The 14,864-nt window shown below is 42.8% G+C and overlaps 3 protein-coding genes across 3 annotated transcripts; 1 reads left to right on the top strand and 2 right to left on the bottom strand.

The window, feature by feature from the left end:
- On the bottom strand, positions 1-8,465 carry ddx55 (DEAD (Asp-Glu-Ala-Asp) box polypeptide 55). Its single transcript, XM_073477402.1, has 14 exons — positions 8,268-8,465; positions 8,139-8,189; positions 6,884-6,970; positions 6,685-6,776; positions 6,252-6,314; positions 3,020-3,169; positions 2,500-2,689; positions 2,333-2,415; positions 1,790-1,921; positions 1,617-1,709; positions 1,203-1,317; positions 715-883; positions 329-615; positions 1-227 (listed from the first exon to the last, which is right to left on the bottom strand). Exons 1-14 carry the CDS (start codon positions 8,373-8,375, stop codon positions 54-56), a joined length of 1,794 nt encoding a protein of 597 aa, XP_073333503.1. The 5' UTR covers positions 8,376-8,465; the 3' UTR covers positions 1-53.
- LOC141005855 (tripartite motif-containing protein 16-like) lies at positions 3,892-6,007 on the top strand. The gene has a single exon (XM_073477904.1). It carries the CDS (start codon positions 3,931-3,933, stop codon positions 5,605-5,607), a length of 1,677 nt encoding a protein of 558 aa, XP_073334005.1. The 5' UTR covers positions 3,892-3,930; the 3' UTR covers positions 5,608-6,007.
- Positions 8,466-9,366: 901 nt separating the features above from the next.
- tmed2 (transmembrane p24 trafficking protein 2) lies at positions 9,367-12,672 on the bottom strand. Its single transcript, XM_073478148.1, has 4 exons — positions 12,327-12,672; positions 11,577-11,769; positions 11,006-11,113; positions 9,367-10,917 (listed from the first exon to the last, which is right to left on the bottom strand). Exons 1-4 carry the CDS (start codon positions 12,504-12,506, stop codon positions 10,793-10,795), a joined length of 606 nt encoding a protein of 201 aa, XP_073334249.1. The 5' UTR covers positions 12,507-12,672; the 3' UTR covers positions 9,367-10,792.
- Between the last annotated feature and the right edge of the window lie 2,192 nt (positions 12,673-14,864).

Below are 14,864 nucleotides of genomic sequence, written 5' to 3'. Positions count from 1 at the left end.
TCCAGGGAGTTTGATTTAATTGAATTTTGACCAAGTTGAACACAGCTGTTGGATCATACATTGTCCCCCGAGCCGTCGTGTGACAGTCCTGTTTTGTGTTTCGACTTCGGCTCGCTCGTTATCTGTTTCTCAAAGTCCTCCTCGCTGATTTGCCCTTTCTTGAGTTTCTTGAGGAGGCGAGTGTCATTTAAAAGCTCCTTCATGTCCTCGTCGTCCACGTCTGAACCCTGCGGACACACACAAGATAAAAACAGAGCTGAGGTTAAATCCAGCCCACTGATGCTCTTTGTTTATTCGTCACATCTCACGGTCACTGAGTGGAAAATACCTCGTTGTGCTTCCTCTTGGCGGCCATCTTTTTCCTGCGAACCAACTTGGTCTTCTGTTTCGACCAGGACTTATTCTTGATGAAGTTCTTTCTGGGAAAACGAGTCTCTTCTCTCGGCTCTGCGAGCATCTTCTGCCTCTGTTTCTCCCTGTTCTTGTCCTTGTAGCGGATGGTGTCTGTGTCCACTGTCGTCTCGGGGAAATCAGGAAACGTTTTCCCCCTCAGCTCGGGCATCTTCGGCAGGCGGAGGAGGGCGAAGCCGCGTGCTAAGGTGGCAAAGTCCAGATCTAGGCGAAGAAATGAAGCACAAAGTTTTCTGTTTTTACTTCACGCATACGACAGAACTGAATCTGAGATGTAAAGTGGCAGTTTTCAGTTTTTTTTACCTTTGACTCTGAAGATGAGGCTACATTCATGTTTGGCGTAGGCCTGGACGTACGAGACGAAGGCCCTCATGCTTCTGTCAAACATGGCGCGGTCAGCCAGAGACATGGCCTGCACTTTGGACAGCACGTCCACAACATCACTCACAGGAGGCATCTGCTGGAGCGGGCACTGGAGAAATGAAATGATTTATTTATTTATGAAAGATTATTCTATTAATAGATTAGTTTTTGGTCTATAAAAGGTCAGAAAATTTAAGAAGCTGCAATCAGAGGATTTTGACTTTAAATTAAACAATTATTAAAATTGTTGCCGATTATTCTAGTAGTTGACAACTCATCGATTAATTGTTGCAGCTCGAGGAGCATCTTCAGATAAAGTCAAGCAGGCATAGGAAGTTATGGTTTACACTGATTTTTAGGGATAGTCGAGGGAAAATTATTGAACAAAAGGTTTTAGAGAAATTTTCAAAATATGGAAAATAACTCACTTTCTGGTTGATGGACAAAAAATTGACGTATGACTCCTCCATTGGCAGCAGGAAGACGAGGGCGTTGCCCTGGTTGCCGATTCGAGCTGTACGTCCACATCGATGTACAAACGCACTGAGATGAAACAAAGGAACGTAAAACAGTCACACAACAACACAAAATGTCTTATTCTGATTCTTCATTGTCTGCTAAAAAGCGAATGTATTGTCTGTACATCACAATCTGGTGTAACTTCTTCCTTTGTGCCGAAGAGCTGCATTAAAAACGCATAATTTAGCCCTCTTTAAAAATTAAAATACAGATTTGGAGATGGTTTAAAAGATTTCTTTAAGATAAATTGCTGAAAATATGTCACTATTATTATTAGAAATGCATCTAATTTGACCCAGTGACGCTGGTTTCAGAGACGTTACCTGGCGCTGCTGGGAGGATCATACTGCAGCACCCAGTTAACATCAGGGATATCAATACCTCTGGCCATGACATCTGTACACACCAAGATCCCACTGCAACAGATAAAAATGTTAAATTAGTCACAGAGTGCACATCAGGTTTACTGTACACACACACACACAGTCAGTTTTACCTTTTCAGGGCCCGAAAGTCTGCAAAGATCTTGTTGCGTTTATTTTTCATCTTGCCGTGGATGCAGTGGACCGTGACCTTCTTGATCAGAGTCTCCAGAGCTCGACCGTAGTACTCCACACAGGCACACGTACTGAGGAGGAGACGGCAGCGACTCATATCAGTCAATGACTTCACTACACACCTGATGAAGAATCTTTTCAACTTCAAGGCAAATGACAGCATAATGTTGATCAGACGCTGCACTGAAAAATATATTGTGTATATATGTCTCGTCTTACGCTCCATTGTTAAAAATAAAAGCCCTTAACACTCGGTTGAGCTTGTGCACCCACTTCAAACGAGGTATGTGCTAACGCTTTTAGCTTAGCGGCTACAGAGACGATTTCTGCTTTAAAATAAAAAGAGAAGGGTGTTAATAACGTCTGCAGAATGCTGCAAAGCTGTTGAGAAGCTCCAGAAATGTTTTGTTCACCTGACTTTCCATCAGTATGATCGTAAATATATCAGAACATTTTTTGGGTGAACTGTTCCTTTAACATACCTGAAGAAGACCAGGTTCTTCTCATGCTTGTGTTGCCTCAGAAACGCCACCAGGCTGTTGAACTTGTCCTCTGCTCTGCAGATCTGAAATGACAACATACTTTGTATTAACTACATTTCCTTTGGGGCTGGTTGATGTGCGGCAGGCTTCAGACTGAGCCGACTCACAGTGTAGTAGTTGGAGAGTCTGGAGGGTGTTTTCTGGACGGCGGTGGCAGCCACGCCCTTCTCTTTCACGGTGATGCGGACTGGGTTCCTGAGGCCGGCCCTCACCAGCTTCTCCAGCTCCTGCGTCTGAGTGGCTGAAAACAAGCCTGTACGTCTCTGTTTGGGCAGGTAGCCCAGGATGGTGTTCAGACTGGACACACAAACAGACACACGGACTAAATAAAACCCGAATTAAATCATTTACAAACAAACTGTGTTCACCAACAACAGTTGGATGAAAGTTTCCCGAGTACATGTAGTAACATCCTTTACACAATCACGTGTTTCACAAGGTGGTTAACCTCCATCGTTGCTGATGAACGAGGGAGCCTTTCGAGGATAACTCTTTCATACCCGATCATGAGACATCATCATATCAGTGATAATCACATTCTGTTTAATGTTTTACACTGCGTTCAGGGGTTGTTTATGTTAATTGAAGAAATGTTCTCTCACTCTGCACACTGAGCTTGTTTCTTACCTGGCCTCGAAACCCATGTCGAGTAGTCTGTCGGCCTCATCGAGAACCAGCACGTCCAGACTCTTTACCGAGCAGCCCAGGTCCAGACCGTCGGACTTCCTCCTGAACATGTCCTCCAGACGGCCTGGAGTCGCGATCACAATGTTCGCTCTGAAACACACAAATAGTCGTCATCAGAAAAACTAAAGACTAGCGGTAGACGGATTATCGACCTCGCTGATATTCAGCATTTTTTTCTCCTGCCGATCGGTTTTCAGTGTCCTCAATTTCTAATCAGCATCTGTATCGGCCCTGAAAAAGCCAAATTGGTCGACTCCTACTCATGACTGACTGTGTTGCTTTACCCTCATCGATGAGGTGTTCTGGTAGTCCAGTAGTTGAAGATGCCGACCCAAGCCGCATTTCCACGGCAGGAACTTTCCCCACAGACTAGAAACCTTTGTTCGAACTTGGAACGTTCCCACCGCAGGACCAGGATCTAAATTAAGTTCTAGGGCTTTGATGACAATTTTCGTGGCGGCAAAACTATAACTACGATCCTGTTTGTGATTTTCATGGACAGGATCTTGAGGCGCAGCCGTGGGGAGGAAAGTAACCCTAAACCCTAACCAGGAAAATAAAAGTGAACAGAATCAGAGGAAGAGTTAGAGAAATATCAGCAAAGCCTGAGGAGCCAAGAAATATTTTACAACTAAAAACTTTGATGTTTTCAAATGTGGAGCAGGTTTTAACTGAGGCTTCGTTGTAAAAGAGGAAACACAGTTCAGATTCACAGAGCTGCTCCTCGTCCTGGAATGAATAAAATGTTGATAACCGCTCCCTCTTCTCTCTGATCGCTTGTCTTGTTCCGTCATTGTAACTTCAGGTATCAGGAAGTGAAGCTCAGACAGTCGTTGTCACTGAGAGGTGAAATGGCGCAGAGAGCAGTTCAGCTGGACCGAGAGACTTTCTCTTGTTCGATCTGTTTGGATCTACTGAAGGATCCGGTGGCTACTCCCTGTGGACACAGCTACTGCAAGAACTGTATTGAAGGTCACTGGGACAAAGAGGATGAGAGGAGGATCCACAGCTGCCCTCAGTGCAGGAAGCGCTTCACACCGAGGCCTGAGCTGCTGAAAAACACCATGTTAGCAGCTTTAGTGGCGGAGCTGAAGAAGACTGGACTCCAAGCTGCTCCTGCTGATCACTGCTATGCTGGACCTGAAGATGTGGCCTGTGATTTCTGCACTGGGAGGAAACTGAAAGCCCTCAAGTCCTGTCAGGTCTGTCTGGTTTCTTACTGTGAGAAACACCTCCAGCCTCATTATGATGTGGCTCCATTAAAGAAACACAAGCTGGTGGAGCCGTCCAAGAAGCTCCAGGAGAACATCTGCTCTCGTCATGATGAGGTGATGAAGATGTTCTGCCGTACTGATCAGCAGTGTATCTGTTATCTCTGCCCTGTGGACGAACATAAAGGCCACGACACAGTGTCAGCTGCAGCAGAGAGGACTGAGAGGCAGAGAGAGCTGGAGGGGAGTCGACAAAACATCCAGCAGAGAATCCAGGACAGAGAGGAAGATGTGAAGGTGCTTCAACAGGAGGTGGAGGCCATCAATGGCTCTGCTGATGAAGCAGTGGAGCACAATGAGAAGATCTTCACCGAGCTGATCCGTCTCATGGAGAAAAGATGCTCTGATGTGAAGCAGCAGGTCAGATCCCAGCAGGAAACTGAAGTGAGTCGAGTCAAAGAGCTTCAGGAGAAGCTGGAGCAGGAGATCACTGAGCTGAAGAGGAAAGACGCTGAGCTGAAGAAGCTCTCACACACAGAGGATCACAACCAGTTTCTACACAACTACCCCTCACTGTCAGCACTCAGTGAGTCTACACACTCATCCAGCATCAATATCCGTCCTCTGAAGTACTTTGAGGATGTGACAGCAGCTGTGTCAGAGGTCAGAGACAAACTACAGGACGTCCTGAGAGAGACATGGACAAACATCTCACTGACAGTGACTGAAGTAGATGTTTTACTGTCACAACCAGAGAACATGACCAGAGCTGACTTCTTAAGATATTCATGTGACATCACACTGGATCCAAACACAGCAAACACACTTCTGTTATTATCTGAGGGGAACAGAAAAGCAACATACAGGAGACAACAACAGTCTTATTCTAGTCACCCAGACATATTCACTGGGTGGGATCAGGTCCTGAGTAGAGAGAGTCTGACTGGACGTTGTTACTGGGAGGTGGAGTGGAGAGGAGAAAGAGGAGTTGGTGTAGCAGTCGCATACAAGAACATCAGCAGAGCAGGAGACTCACAGGAATGTGGATTTGGATTCAATGACAAATCTTGGATTTTAAATTGTTACACAGACAGTTATAACTTTTATCACAACAAAGTCCAAACTCGCGTCTCAGGTCCTGTGTCCTCCAGAGTTGGAGTGTACCTGGATCACAGTGCAGGTATTCTGTCCTTCTACAGCGTCTCTGAAACCATCACTCTCCTCCACAGAGTCCAGACCACATTCACTCAGCCTCTCTATGCTGGACTTCAGTTTAGCTGGTCTTCTGACTCTGCTGAGTTTTGTAAACTCAAATAGACAGAAGTCATTTCAGGGTCAGTGGGTTAAATTCTGTGTTTCATTTCTTCACACTTGTTGTGTTTCCATCATTGTTGCTGAGAGCTGATTGTTGTGGCGTTTCTTCACTGCACACAGATCACCTGTCAATCAAACATGATGGGCGGTACTTTGACGTCTTCTTGTTGTTCTGTAAATGTTGGACTTTGTTCAGGCGGCGCTCCTTCCTGTGTCTGTTCAGCCACGGAGGCTCTCGCTGCTCGTGATGACTTCAGTTTACATGATCATAATCAATAAGGAGATGCTTCATTATTTGCTTGTACACAGCTGAGATTCTGCTCCAACAAACTGATTGTGTGGATGAAGTGAATCTGTTCATGAAATCATTGAACAAGAGTGGTTTAACAGACTTTACTGATGGGACGTGTAAAAACTGAAGCTTTAAATCATCAATAAACAAACATGAACAAAGTCTTTTCTTCTCGTCTTCATTCAGGGTTTCATACAGAGCTGACGGAGAACATGTCAAACTAATATGAGAGAATAACTGAGGCAGTTTTCCTCCTGAAATAACAAAAGTATTTCCCAAAACATGAAAGTATTCCTCTGAAATATGTCATTATATTGTTCATGATAAAACATTTTCGTTTGTGACCATCACATACCCTTTATCCTTGAACTTCTCCACATCCTCTATCGGGTTACTGCCACCGATCAGTAAAATCTGCCTGAAAACAAAGACATGAAACATTTTAATTACTGAAAAACACAAAACAAAGTAAGACCCTCGCGATTAACAGACCAAAACAGGATGAGGGTGCTTTTATTTTAGCACTAAAGGTTTCCAAGAAAGGTTAAAGGGTAAGTCCACATATTTTCCCTCTTATCTGTAGAGCTTTTTTTGAATAAAACATTCAGGTTTGTCCTTTCACTTTTTCTGGAGCCATCAACTTTTGCCTGAGCCAACAGCTGCAGAGACGTGGCAGAAAGCTCCAGAAGAAGCCAGCAGGTGGACTGTAAGTTTACATTGCGTGATTACTATTTAAAAAGGTCAAGAATCAAGAAGACTCATGTCCTCATCACTGCCTTTGTACTTACGTGAACTGTGGGAATTTCTGAATGAACTGCCCCATGACTTCACTGATCTGAAGAGCCAGCTCTCTTGTGGGAGTGATCACCAGAGCGCCGACCTGCAGGAGACACCAGTTAAACCTCCACAGAAGATCTGAACCCCCGGTCCTCCCCTCCACCACGACGGTGGATGTAGAAGTTCAATCTGAGAGAGTCTCATCCTCACCTGCATCTTCTTCAGCTTTTCTTCTCTCTTCAGGAGCAGCTCTATGACAGGAATGACAAAAGCAAGCGTCTTTCCGCTCCCAGTTACCTGCAACGATGAGACATCTAGTGAGCTGGAGCGGTCGACCAGTTTGGCTTTTTCAGGGCCGATACCGATTATTAGAAATCAAGGAGACTGAAAAACAGCAGTAAAAATTAAACTTTGTGTGAAAGTCTCAACCAGTAACGAAATAAACCTCCTACTGTACTGTTCTTAAGTACAATGTTCACGTACTTTACTTGAGTATTTCCATTTTCTGCTACTTTATACTCTCCACCACATTTATTTAATAGATGTTACTTTGCAGATTCAGATTATTCAGTCTTTATAGGCTATTAATTGTGACATGTTACAAATCAGATATTGTGTGAGAGGATGTTGCATCAGAGCCAAAGTAGCACATTTTTAAATTAGTTCAATTTATCTGCAATCTGACAGAAAAATCACAGCCTACCACCACCTACTGTGTGTAGACGCTGCGCTTGTTAAGTCGACAAAAGCAATTTGGCTCTGTAATGTAATGTCAGCTCGATTTATCAGCTATAATTTCTTTATCTGCCGGTAATTGATAATGTAAATTTTCCATTGTGGGCCTATAATTTATCCCTAATTTTATACAGTTAACGATCAATCATGACAGTAATTGGGAGGTTATTAGAGAGGGGAAATAATTGTGAGTTGCAACCCTGATTGTAAATTATTTTAAAATAAATAAAACAACTGGTGTTTTCTGATGTAGAGATAGTTATCGGTCAAAAAAACGATATTGATGGTTGCAGCACTGTAACACAGTCTATTATTATTATTATATATAACGAGCTGACTGAAAAGACAGCTAAAGGTTCATGGTGGAGGAGGGTTTGTCACAACCTGGCAACCCAGAACTATCTTATTAGTGTCATTTACCTCGTCTTTAAAACACTGGAGATGTTTTATTATCCAGTAGTTAATGATGACGCAGAACTTCAATGGTTTTCCTTTGAGTAAGAGTAGAGTAAAAATACTCTGGTACAACTAAACGATGCTAAATCTTATTTCAAAAAGTGTCAAATGATGTAGTGGTGGTGTAAAAAGCACAATAATGGCTTCCCAAGTGTAATGAAGTAGGAGTATAAGGTTTCCTGAAATGGAGATACTCAAGTAACAGAAGTAACACGAGCCTCAGTCGTAGCGTTACTTAAATACTTTAATTACTTTGGTTGAGTCGCACACTTACCGCCTCAGCAGCCACATCTTTGTTCCTCATGAACAGCGGAATACAAGCAGCCTGTGCAGAAGAAATCACAGGTGAGATGGTGCGTTCACTGAACAGTGCTGAGCGGCAGATGTGAGGTGCGAGTGTTACCTGTACAGGTGTCATGTGTGTGAATTTCAGCTCCACGAGCGTTTCTAAAATCATGTCGTTGAGTTTGACAGGTAAACTGTCCCACGTCCCGTCCGTCGTGTTGTCCATGTCGGAGGTGAAGCAGAGAGTTTGAAGCTAAAGTTGTTAGCAGCCGCTCGCTCGCTCTCCACGCTGCTCCTCTTTCCGGGTGCGCTGATGTTTACAAGCCGGGTGGGAACTGAAGCGCCGTCGCGAGTATCGTTCCGCGTACTCATGTACCGGTAATATTATTAGTTAGTTGATCATTTAATTTAGTTTAATTTCATCCTATTTTGAAAATTAAGAAGATTAAGATGGGCGGATGTTATAAATATAATTGAAAACTAAAAGTGATCAGCTAAATATATTTAATTTTAAAATGAAGTTTAAATGCATGGAAGTTAAATGCAATGTAACTTATAATATAAAACTTTAGAGTACTTTTCATAACTGGTGCCTACATTACCCACAATGCAACACTGACTGACGTCACTGGAGGCAATTCATCAGATTGCATGCTGCTTCCTCTGGAGCTACAATCTAAATGTTATTAAAAGTACACAAATATTATCTGTTAGCAATTATGTCTCAGGCAATAACGTAGAAGCAGCATTTTATGGTTTATGAGGCTTTTTCATATAATGTTAGGAATTCTTATGATACTTATTTTAAAGCCGACTGAAGTGAATCTGAAATTATTACCTGCATCTGTCAAATAAAACAGTGGAGTAAAAGAATAAAACACTTTGAAATGGAAACACTCAGATACAAGTACCTCAGGACTGTAGAGAACTTGTAATTTTAGTTTTCTGACCATATTTTATGTTATTTTATAAACTGATCATAAGTGATTCTGCAAATAATCCGTTACCTACATCTGTCAAATAAAGGTAGCGGAGTAAAAAGTACAATATTTCCTTATGAAACGTAACAGGAGAATAAAGAAAATAATGTAAATAATCAAAAACAGGTGCCTCAGAAACAAAAAGTACTTGAGTTTTCGTGTAACTTCATATTTTCCACCTGCAGTCAAACTTTCTCAATAAGAAACTTTTACCACCTGTTAAGAAAGACATCCAAGTAATTGTACAGAATATTGGCTTTATTATGAAACCTGGGGCATTTTCCACAGACAACCATTCTACATTTGTACAGATCCATTTATCAGATTTTGTCGTAGTCACAAAAAGGAGGAGACTGTGTACAGAACAGTTTACCTGCCTGAGCTCACCAAAGATTGTTTTTAATACAAAACTGGAGCATATTCAGTGACACGCGACAATAACGGTGTTGCAGCTGCGTAGACTTTTGGACTTGTTACCTTGTATACTGATAGAAAAAGGTAAAGCATCTGAATTTTTTGAAACATCCACACAGTTGCATGTCACAGGATATGCTCCAAGAAAAACAAACGGTTCAAAATTGTATACAATCATATAATTTAAAATCCCCAAACCCAACAAAATAACTATAGTAGAAGCAACTAAAGCACACAGCAGTCAATAGGTGTCAGACCCCCCCCCACCCACCCTCAATCAACATGTAACATGTATTTCAGTATTTCTCTACACTTTGGAGTTGCACCCCAAGTGGTTCAGATTAAAATCCAAGCCTGCCTCAGCTCTTCCGGGTCGTGCTGCTAAGTGAAAGTTTAAATTAAGTGTTTGAAAATTAAATCAACTCGTGAACTCTGAGGCCAAGAAACCCCCTCGCCTGTTATTTTCTGAACTATGTAGTTACACTGCAAAAGATGTAAACTGAACCCGCTCCCCTGGTGTGGAACGCTATGAATCAACAGGCAGAGCTAGAAGCTGTACAGTTTCCCTTAAAGACCAGCTGCGGAGTAAATCCTTCAGTTATTTAGATGAATCCATCAGGAGTGCAATTTGTTGTTTGAGAGCATTAACACATGTACAGATATCACATATCTGCCGGTACATTGTCTGACTTGGCTTAGACACCGGAAACCAAAACCTCCTGCGTGTCAGACAAAATTCTAAAGCATTTGTTTTTCTTGTTTGCCATTTTTTAAATCATATGAAAGGAGTCTGATTTATATCTTAATAAGGGCTACATTCTCCTGTGGTGACTCCACACATGCCTATCCATTTATGTGCATTTCTACATCTTATTCATTAGCCTGCGTTTGCTTAACATTATGAGCCTCACAGTCATTCACACAGGCAAATCTGTACTGGCTAGTAATCGGTACGTAACTGTAATTATCAAACAGTGTTGGACAAAAGAATCTGTGAAACAAAAAAAAAAACAAACAAAAAAAACTAATGAAATCTGACATCTATCCCAGAATCTTTTGGCCATTCGTTCCAAACAAACACTAATTACATTTTTCAGAAGGAACCAAACAGGTAACAGGAGAACAAAACATCTGAGATCCAATCAAATGTAGGCTTTACTCAAAACTGCCAGTCTCATTTCCAGAGTGTAAATAACTGTCTTGGTGTTGGAGAAAACAGTGGAGGACACAGAGGGATCATGTAAGCGCACTACACCACTCGCCGTACTTCAAAAAATCTCTTCAGGTAGTAAATCTGTCCAAGTGTCATTGCCACGAGAACCAGAGCTTCGAAGAACGACCACAGCACCACTCTGCTGTTTGTGTTGTCGTTGACTAGAAAGGGAAGAAGAGACAGCTTGTGAAATAACAGTCAAACAGCTACAAAACGACTGGCTCTTGGTACGTGCTCTTATTGACTCACTTGCTCTGTGTATCCTCTCGCGAACCTCCATGTACTCCTGCTCATGCTTTACAGCTGTCATGGCAACAGCGAGCTCGTTGATCATCTCCTCCAGCTTGTTTTGGTGGGCTGAAACAGGTAAAAGAAACCATCAGTAACAGGCCACAAACCAGTCACCGTGCACAAAGAACATGCATGAGGTATGTAAGACATGCATAACCGTTTTGCGATTGTGACGTACAGTATGTCGCGGGTGATGCTGTCTTATCACCAGGGACATAAATAGATCCTACGTGTTCTCACAGTGCAAATAGTCAGTCAAATCATTCGCAAACATCACAGCTGCTTGGTAGAAATGCACTTATTAGTTTATGCTATGGAAACAACACTGGTTAGAGAAAACTCTGCAGTGCATCACAAACTCAAAAGTCTATGTTTGCCATAGCCTGCCCTGTGCCCTACCATCCCAGCTGTCACCACCTACGAAGAGGAAGAGTCACCAAAACACAGTCAAAAAGACAGCAGCACAAGACAAATAACAGCAGAATACAGACAGAAAAACAGATTTTCAACGCAAACATCCTCGGCGTACCTTCTGTCTCCATGTCCTGGCCTTTAGGTGCCTCTCCGATATCAATCGTGAACATGACGATCTTGGGTGTCATGGTTGACATCTTGTTGCTGAAGCAGAACTTGTAGGTTCCGTCCATGTGTGCTGCCACGGAGTATTTCCCACTGGACTCTCTGTCGCCTTTGTAAATCTGCTTGCCATCAGGCCCTGTTATCTGTGAGAGGACACAGGAAATAATACAGATGTGTCAATGCACTGAACACTGCTGCATGAGGGGACTGCAGTAACATATGGCAGCAACATCTGTGCACACAAAACCCTCAATGGCACCTTTAAGCACAGCAACTGTTCCACAATAAGTCAGTAAGAAGAGCAATAGCATTAATACATCTCACAGTGCATTGATTTAGACAGAGGGCATCGTTTTTGCTACACAGTTAGCTAGCATAACTTAGCCAGACAGGCTGCTAACGCTGTACTTCCTGTATTGTTATGAATAATTGAACCATCTCTGTCACATATTCAAAGAAAGCGAGATGGACAGGTAATTCCTCTTTAACGATGTCACTCACAAATCAAAATATTGTGCGTCTGGGAGTTTGTTAATAGGCAATAAGTAGCTTCACTTGACGTGAACTGTTACGCAGACGGCGCAAGCTAACGCTAGCATAGGCCTCGAGTCTGAGTAGCGTCAGCAGCTAACAATTAAGAAACACACATCCATTCCCTCATGTTAGGCGTTTGGTTTGTTATCCCAGGGAAGTAATTCACCTCGACATCGATGTCCAGAAAGCCGCCTTCGGCCACCTCGAACATGAGGCCCATCTTTGTGCCGGAGTTGACCCGCTCGTAGAAGCACTCCTCGGCATGGGCGTCTATGCTAACGAAGTAGCCGGACGCGGTGGCGGACAGGACGGCCAGCAAGACGACCAGCTCCGACACGGTAAACATGTTTAAAATGTTTCACAGCGGGGCGTCACACCAAGCCTGACGATGTTAAAGAGCGTCCTTTGCTTCAGTGAGTCCTGTCGGAGCGCGGGATGTCAGTTTTGTATGAGTGAGTTGTTGCAGGAGAGGAGCCGCATTAGCCTCAGCTGCTGTGTGCTGCTCTCTGACTGCCACGTACGGGCTTAAACGGCGAGCGGGAAGGGTCAAACCTCAGAGAGTGCGCAGAAAGTGTCACAGGAAGCGGAACGTCCAGTTGTTCAGACAGATCATCAACATCTGCCTCCTGCTGCAGCACAGTCCAGAAGATCACCATTATATTCACATTTATCACTTTGTGTCTCCTGAGGGGTGCTTCAGTTAACGATGTTACATATTTTTATTAAATATATTAATTATAATACACGAAAATAATACTAATAATATATACATGTAATGTATAGTATATAGTAAATTATAGTTGGTTACATTCCAATGCTCCAATGTGTGTGTGTATATATATATATACATATATATATATATATATATATATACACACACACACACACACACACACATATATACAGTGGGTACGGAAAGTATTCAGACCCCTTTAAATTTTTCACTCTTTGTTTGACCATGACCATGTGATATTTCAGTTTTTCTTTTTTAATAAATTTGCAAAAATTTCTACATTTCTGTTTTTTTCTGTCAAGATGGGGTGCTGAGTGTACATTAATGAGAAATAAAATGAACTTTTTTGATTTTAGCAAATGGCTGCAATGAAACAAAGAGTGAAAAATTTAAAGGGGTCTGAATACTTTCCGTACCCACTGTATATACACCGATTGAGGGTTCAAATCCTGGGCAGGGTGTGGCTGTTCAGATGGGCCCTTAGGCAAGGTCCTTCATGCTGCCAGGATGTGGGACCCATGGCTACCTTGATAGACTTTCTACCTGACTGAAAACTGCTCTTGCAACTAGAGTCAAACAAACATGCAACTGCAAGGAGCCAGGACGACAGGTGATGGGTAACAAGCCCCATGGAAACTAAGATGGCAGATGTCCAAGAAAGAGTGCATGAAGAAGCAGGTCTAAAGAAGCTGCAGCACAAATGAACCAGCTGTTAACGGATGGGACCAACCCAGAATGGTTAAGTGATCCTGAAAGACCAGCAGAAGCGATCCGACCACCAGCGATAACCGGTCTACATGACATAAAGCTGTATGCCAGGACTGAGCGATACAGATACCCCGCTGGCATAATAAGCTGGCCAAAGGACGAGATAGAGGCCACAAGACAAGGAGGCGATGCATGGAGTCCAGAGGTTGTACACTAACCGGGGACTACTGTATGTCGAAGCCATGAGTACATCAAGAAGATAGCCCAAAGTGAGCTAAGTGAATACCTCAGACAGCAGAAACTCTGTGTATGTATTTACAAGTGGCAAGAAGGCACTAAGCATGTGCTTAAGATGCTTATGACCAGATCCTGCCCAGCTGACAGAAACAAACGTATCTCTCTTATAAATTTTGCAATGATTCAATTCAAATTGACATATTATCTAAATCATGTCCCTGTATGCAAACTGAAACTTGAAGCTTTTCACCCACAGCTGAAGGCTGCTTAGCAGAGTCACAGGAAACTTGTGGTTTTCTACCTGCACAGTGAGCTGTGGTTATCTGTATCTGACACCCACTTCAGGCTGGGTGCTTTTTGCTTGGCAGCTACAGTGAAGATTTTGGCTTCAAAAAAGGTGTAAATAACATCCGCTCAAATCAATTTTGGATCTCAGAGCTTGTGGAGACTTTGCTTGCACGGAACGAGCTCAATGGAGACATTTTATGTTTGTTTTTTTCAAGTCCCCTGCTATGAAGCTTCCCCAGACTTCCCATCAGCATGAGGGTGAGTACATAAGTTACTGTAAGTCGCTTTGGGCAAAAGCGTCTGCTAAATGCCATAAATGTAAATGTAAATGTAGATAATGTCTGAATTTTCATTTTGTGTGAACTTATCCTTTAATTCAAGTGTAATAGCCGATTCTGAATCTGACAGCTCCCTTTTTAATGTCACAGACAGTCAGTGTTGGTACCTTTTTATCCTTAAGACAGATTGAACTACTTCATAAGAACAGCTGATGGTCCGTCTCATAGTTATTCCTGAGTTACTTGAGAGCATTTTGAATACCTGCAGCAGGCAGACGCGAGACATGAGCCACATTATCACACACTTTTTGCTGCACTGCCTTCTTGCATTAGTAAATCCCCACATGTCACCGCTGAAAGTGCCACAGCAGCATGTCACAGGTGATTAGGGAAGTCTGCATTTTCACATGGCCTCTTTAAAAAATGTGGCAGCTAACCTGACATCCATGGCGCCGACGAC

The sequence above is a fragment of the Pagrus major genome, chromosome 12, assembly GCF_040436345.1.
Source record: "Pagrus major chromosome 12, Pma_NU_1.0".
NCBI lineage: Eukaryota > Metazoa > Chordata > Actinopteri > Spariformes > Sparidae > Pagrus > Pagrus major.
The sequence above is the reverse complement of the archived record's forward strand: the minus strand, read 5'-3'. Positions and strand labels throughout refer to the sequence as shown.

Coding starts and splice junctions, on each gene's coding strand:
- LOC141005855 (XM_073477904.1), top strand. CDS start 3,931: ATGGCGCAGAGAGCAGTTCAGCTGGACCGAGAGACTTTCTCTTGTTCG.
- ddx55 (XM_073477402.1), bottom strand. CDS start 8,375: ATGGACAACACGACGGACGGGACGTGGGACAGTTTACCTGTCAAACTC. Junction 3,170..6,251: donor GAGAAGTTCAAGGATAAAGG/GTATGTGATGGT, acceptor TGTGTGTTTCAG/AGCGAACATTGTGATCGCGA. Junction 2,690..3,019: donor GACATGGGTTTCGAGGCCAG/GTAAGAAACAAG, acceptor TTGTGTGTCCAG/TCTGAACACCATCCTGGGCT.
- tmed2 (XM_073478148.1), bottom strand. CDS start 12,506: ATGTTTACCGTGTCGGAGCTGGTCGTCTTGCTGGCCGTCCTGTCCGCC. Junction 11,114..11,576: donor CCAGGACATGGAGACAGAAG/GTACGCCGAGGA, acceptor TACCTGTTTCAG/CCCACCAAAACAAGCTGGAG. Junction 10,918..11,005: donor CGAGAGGATACACAGAGCAA/GTGAGTCAATAA, acceptor TTCCCTTTCTAG/TCAACGACAACACAAACAGC.